Source organism: Elephantulus edwardii, unplaced genomic scaffold (assembly GCF_000299155.1).
Source record: "Elephantulus edwardii isolate Elephantulus edwardi_28Jun2011 unplaced genomic scaffold, EleEdw1.0 scaffold00254, whole genome shotgun sequence".
Classification (NCBI taxonomy): domain Eukaryota; kingdom Metazoa; phylum Chordata; class Mammalia; order Macroscelidea; family Macroscelididae; genus Elephantulus; species Elephantulus edwardii.
In genome coordinates this window covers 1,578,836-1,584,580 of record NW_006400004.1, presented here as the reverse complement: position 1 = coordinate 1,584,580, position 5,745 = coordinate 1,578,836, and the positions used below count along the sequence as shown (strand labels likewise).

Genomic DNA, 5,745 nt, shown 5'->3' with positions numbered 1-5,745 from the left:
TGGTGGAAGTTACACTGGCTGATAATCCTTAACAAAGTTGAAAATTTCAAAGTCTGGATTACTGTTAACCTGACCCATTCATTTGTTGCCTAAAATAAGTATATGCCTTCTGATATATTTATTTTCACTCTCACTATATAGTTCCACATGCAGTAGGTGGCAGTATTGTCAAACAGTAAGAGTCTGAACCATATTTCTGGGAGCACCAAGGGACAAAAATGGTCAAGGAGAATTTAGAATTCCCCCAAGAGCTTTGATTCATTAGATGAGGGAACAGGCCCGTGCTATTTCTAGAGCTGTCTGTTCCCCCCAAACAATGACATTGCTAAAAGCTTGCCATGTATATTCCTAGATGGAAGGCAGGGGACACTTTTTTTTTTAAAGTGATAGCTTTGTAGACATTTCTTCCTGCTTTGGTACCTATTACTAGCTGATTGAAACTGTGGAAAATGTGATTTTAAACAATGTTGTGGTTGTGGGATTCACGTGACTTTTTTTGTTGTTAATGGTATTTTCCAAAATCTCCCACAAAGAGTATGTATTGCCTTTTATGTTGTGGAGAGGAGGGATTAGGAGGAATTAATGGGATCTGGGAAGTTATGGTGGTAAAATGAATGATTATGTGGCATATGTTTATATTCTTTTCTGTTTCAAGCATGTAGATTCACGCAATGAAAAAAACCCTATATTTTTATACTCTCTGGGTTCAATGTTCTTATCCCAAGAGACCCTCCCATCCGGAGTACTTGCTTATCTAAAAGCTAACTACCAAGATAAAGTGAAAACAGTGGAATTCTTCTATCTCATGGAATCATGTATAGGTGAGAAGAGAGGGAAGTCAATGCTCAAAGAGCACTGGCCTGTCTAAAAGTGAACTGCTTATTGCAACTATGAGTAGCTTAAGTTATCAGGATTTTGAGCATTAAACTTAATTTTAAGACTGCAACTGAAGGAAGTTCTATAAATGTTGGGATGTGTCCACATGAACTACAAAAAGCAACCAAAGCCTATGAAACAGGCACTATGAATAAAAGCTAGGTAACTGAATTTATTTACCTTAGATATGGAAAGCCTGGCTAAGGTTATCAGACAAATTCCCATCTCCATGAATAGCTTCAACAGCCTCTCAGACATGGAGGTGAGACCTGAATTTATTAACAGTCTTCAGTTGTGTAAAGGGCAACTGGATGGAAGAGAAGTGGTACTTTCACACAGAGACTAAGGCAAGAGTGAACACAAATTAATGAAGCAGAAGTGATTTGAGCCAGGCATTTAGAAGAACATGCAGAATACAAAGGTTAGGTCTATCAGTTAATAGGTTTGCACAGATTAGTAGGAGCTAGGTTGTGCTAACAGTTCAATGTAGTTAAAAGGTAAGGGGAGAGATGGGGAATGAAAGCATACTCAGTTGGGCTATGGCATAATTTTGAAAACAGTAGACCATCAGGAGATGAAAAGAGAAATGGTCTCATCTATTTAAACCAGATTGAAGAAAGGATATTAAACTTTAATTAAAAATCAGAGTCTATAGACCAGGTAAATCTATATATGGCTACTAGCTTTACAAAGGGAATATTCACCTCACAAATCTTTAAATAGCATAGGCACACAAATATTTTTTAAGTATTTGATTTAGAAAACTGAGATACTTCACACGTAACTTTTTAATGGCAACTTTTTTATGTAAAGCTGGACCTACTGATAGCATTACATTAGTGATCAGTCTACTAGAGCAGAACGCTGAATTCTAAAGATAAGGTCAACAAACAGCTGGTATGATCTACATAGAGACCTGCATAGCTGTTGAGATCTCTTTCAACTACTTAATTCTTTCACTTTCAATCAAAATAGCTAGAAGGCAATTAGAAGAATAATGTCCACAGTATCAGATATTAGATCAAAGCATATGAAACGGCCTTTTATGAAGGTCAAAAACAGTCGAATATCAGCAATTTCATATGATTCAACCTAATGCAGTTTTTATTCTAGTAATTCACCTGTTCTTCTCTTAATCTTCATGAAAGCGGAAATCTTTAAAAGACTTAAATTTTAGGTAAAAATATTGGAGGGCAGATAAATGCTCTGTGTATACAAATGTTGAGAAAAGAGAGGGTTGGGATAAAAACCAAGTCCCGGATAAAATGATGTCTCCTGTCTGATTTTAAGATTTTCCAGACCATGGGAAATAAGAAAAGAAGTGCAAAGACCTGATCTCTCAACCCATGGGAAATTCTGTCTGGGAAATGGGCCAAAGGAAGAACAAGGGAAAAATAGAACAACATTTGTCCCATGTTAGCAATGGAGGAAAATCACAACAAAGCTGTGAGCAGAAAAACAAAGCACGTGGCTTCCTCGTTCCTAAAATATAGTATTGCTTAATGTGCCCTGCTTTCCAGATACTTAGCAAAAACAAGACACTGAATACACATTGGAAAAATCTTATCTGCATAGTCATCTAAAATGAGACAAGCTTAGCATAACTAAAAAAAATATTAACAATGTAAAATGTTAAATATTTAACAATCTGAGCTAATTCCAGCATGCCCTATAAGAGTTAACACTATGCTGATGTGCAGACACCATGCTTCAAATTTCAATTAGAACAAAATGTGATAATATTCAATTTTACATGTGAGGGTAATTGTTTATGTAACTATACCATTTCCTAACTGGATTACTTCATTCTCCAAGAAGTTGAAAAAGACAACATTGGATGAAAAGAAAATTAGTTGCCATGTGCGTTATATGAAGGTATTAGGATTATTGTGTATTTACAAAATTTAGCTATTTTTCATATATGGTTTTGTTCCATTATAAAGTAAGATACTTTAAATTTTTTTAAGCTCTTAGATTAAGACAGAGTGGAAGACTAAACGTGAATGAGTGCAGAGAAAAGCAATCAGTGAGGTGGCATAAGTTTTGTTAGCTATTTCTTCTAGTGATATTGATAGGTTGGAATTTTGAGTACAGTTTTGCAATTTTACATAGATTCATACATTGAAAGACTTCTTTCATATATGGTAAATTGTTAACATTAGGTTAGCAAGAGCTATAGGTATACTATTATACATGAAATATTTTTGCTCTGTATAATACATTTAAAAAAACCTTTAAATAATTTAAAAATCATAATTCTTGCATCTAGTATGATGTGAGTTTTAGAGCAGACATGAGCAATGTCGGCTTTAACAATCCTTTTAAAAACAGCCTGCTTTTCTGAATTTGGGTTTGCTTGTTTTTTTCTTTCTTCTTGTTTCTCCCTTTACTGCAGCTGCTTTCACATGTAAAATCACTGAAAAGGGCAGAGGGATGCAGATAAAAGTAATAGGGGGCAATAGAAAACATAGTCAAAAGCCAGTAACTGTGGTTCAGCTGAGTGGAGGTCCTTGGGTTCTGCGGTTTTTCAGGTCTTCCCAATGGTGAGTTTTCAAGAGGAACTGCTTAGCTTGAGACAAGACAACACAGCCCAAAGAACCTTCTCTTCCGTCTTCTAACCAGAGGGTAGGGAGTTAGGTTCAGGAGACTACTGTCATCTGTGATGGGACAGAATGGACATATGAGAGAGATACACACACAAAATTAGCTCAAAACTACTGACATTTTAAATGGCATGGCTCCTTGTTATACAAGGAGCTGTTCTGAGGGTTACAGACTTTTCAGGAGTATCCCTGGCCTCTAGATGCTCTCTTTCACCAGTTGTAACAAAGAAAATTGTGCCCTTGCTTCTCATTGTTATAGACTGGAAATCGACGCACAGCGGAGGCTTATTTTGTTTCCGAGGCTGTAAACTGAATGGAAGGAGGTTGTGCACCTTTCTACTGTGGAGCCACTAATGGATTTGAAGAACAAGAGGGCTGTAGCCTGTGGGTTAGGAGCTCAACTTTCTATAAACTGTGTCACTAAAATTCCCCAGAAGGTTCCAGACATGGACAAATGTCTGAAGTTTGGAGGGCAAAGTTGACCATAGTTGAGAAACACTGTTGAGAATTAAAGTAAGAGTTCTTAGGCACCATCTTTCAATTGAGAGAATTATAGTTTATCAAAAAAAGCCAATGCTTTGGAGTAAAATTGGCTACTTTTCCTAATTTGCTCCTGCTATTTAGTTCTATGATCTTGACTATGTTTGTTAAGTGAGTCTGGTGGCTTGATGATTAGACATTGTGCTGTACATAATTAAAATCCACCAGCTGCTCTGCAGAGAACATGGGCAATCTCCTCCCACACAATGTACAGCTTCTGAAAACTCAATGGAGAGTCAGCTGTGAGCTGGTTCTGAATCAATGGCACATAGCAATATACTTCATCTGTAAAATAAAGCTGCATTTGTAAAATATTGTATAGTTGTTATAATTTTAAAATTGCTACTGAGTTGATACTAACTCATTCAGACGCTATGAGATGAACTCCTGTAAATCCAGAACTAAACATCTTTCTGGAGTGTGACTGTCATAGCATCTTGGCTCTCTTTATCCATTTCAAGTGGAGTGGCTCGTGAGTTTAAATGATCAACATTTAAGTACATACCAGTATTTAATTACTGTACCATGTTGTTATTGTGGGCAGTTGAGTCAGAACTGACTCATAGCTGACCTTCCAGCAGGTTTTCAGAAGAAGTAAATCGCATGGAAGGAGATTGCCCATCCTTTTCCCAGAAAGAAGCTGGTGATTCAAACCACTTACATTATACTCACCCAGTGCCATTAAGCCTATTAAGACTCATGGCAAACCTCTATTGGGTTTCCAAGGCTTAAGTCTTTATGTTAGCAGATTGACATATTTTCCACTCAAGTAACAGCTAGTAAATGAAAATTGTCAATCTTTTAGTTAGCAGCCTAATGTAGTCATGGTGGAGGATCTTTGAAAACATTTAGCTTGAGAGGGGAGTTTGGTGCCTAGTATAGAGAAATGACTCAATTATTTTCCTTTACATAAGACCATTTCTTAGCTCCATTCACCTGTTTTGTCATACTTCAACTAAAGAATAATAGCATCAGCTATTTCCTGTTGGAATTTTTCCTGAGTTCTTTCTATAGAATTTTGTATGTGAGGGCATTCAGTGAAGATTTCCAGCTGTAACAATCATAAATTTTGGATAGAAATTTTCATCAGGATGAAAAGTAAAGAAAGAAACCTGTACATCCGATGAAAACTAAGGAGCTGCAAGTCTAAGTAACAGTGCAATATGACAAACAGAGTGAACAGAAATGTCGTGGGTTTAGTGTGGGTTCCAGTAATTGTAGAACAACTACAAAGAACAGCCCAGAAATGGCTGTTGAGAAAGAGTTAAGATGAGGTCAGACTGGATTTAAAGACCAAAAAAATGGGTGAGTTAGCCTTGGCAACTGTCATCAGCCCATGTTCTAGCATGTGTTGACCTTGTATATTGGAGATAAGAGTGTCCTTCCTTTCCTCCACTCTGAGCTTGAAGGAGATGAAAAAATTGACAGTCTAGATTTGAATCAGAAGTTAAATGAAAAAGACCCTCAAACTGAATCAGCAGTTCGATGAAGAGATGCACATAGTGAAGAGTGTCCCCATCACAACAGAACTTTTTGGATGATGATGGTTTGAATTTTTTATATTTAAATGGCTGAGCTTAGAAGCTCACAAACCAAATAAGTAAGCTTATGTAAACTGCATTCTGTTACTTTATCTTCCCTGCCCTAAAGATTCTTTTTTTTAAAAAAAATTTATTTTATTATTTTTGTGTACGTGTACCGTCAAATCAGATCTGACAGGTACAGG

General features: G+C 36.5%; 1 protein-coding gene across 1 annotated transcript in view; it reads right to left on the bottom strand.

Annotated features, from left to right (window-relative positions):
* Window positions 1–2,140: 2,140 nt before the first annotated feature.
* Window positions 2,141–5,745, bottom strand: part of RGS7BP (regulator of G-protein signaling 7 binding protein) — a 243,880-nt gene continuing 240,275 nt past the window's right edge. The window contains exon 6 of the mRNA XM_006899362.1: window positions 2,141–3,533. Within this exon, the coding sequence (XP_006899424.1) occupies window positions 3,442–3,533 (92 nt within the window). The 3' untranslated portion in view covers window positions 2,141–3,441. The remainder of the gene's footprint in view (window positions 3,534–5,745) is intronic.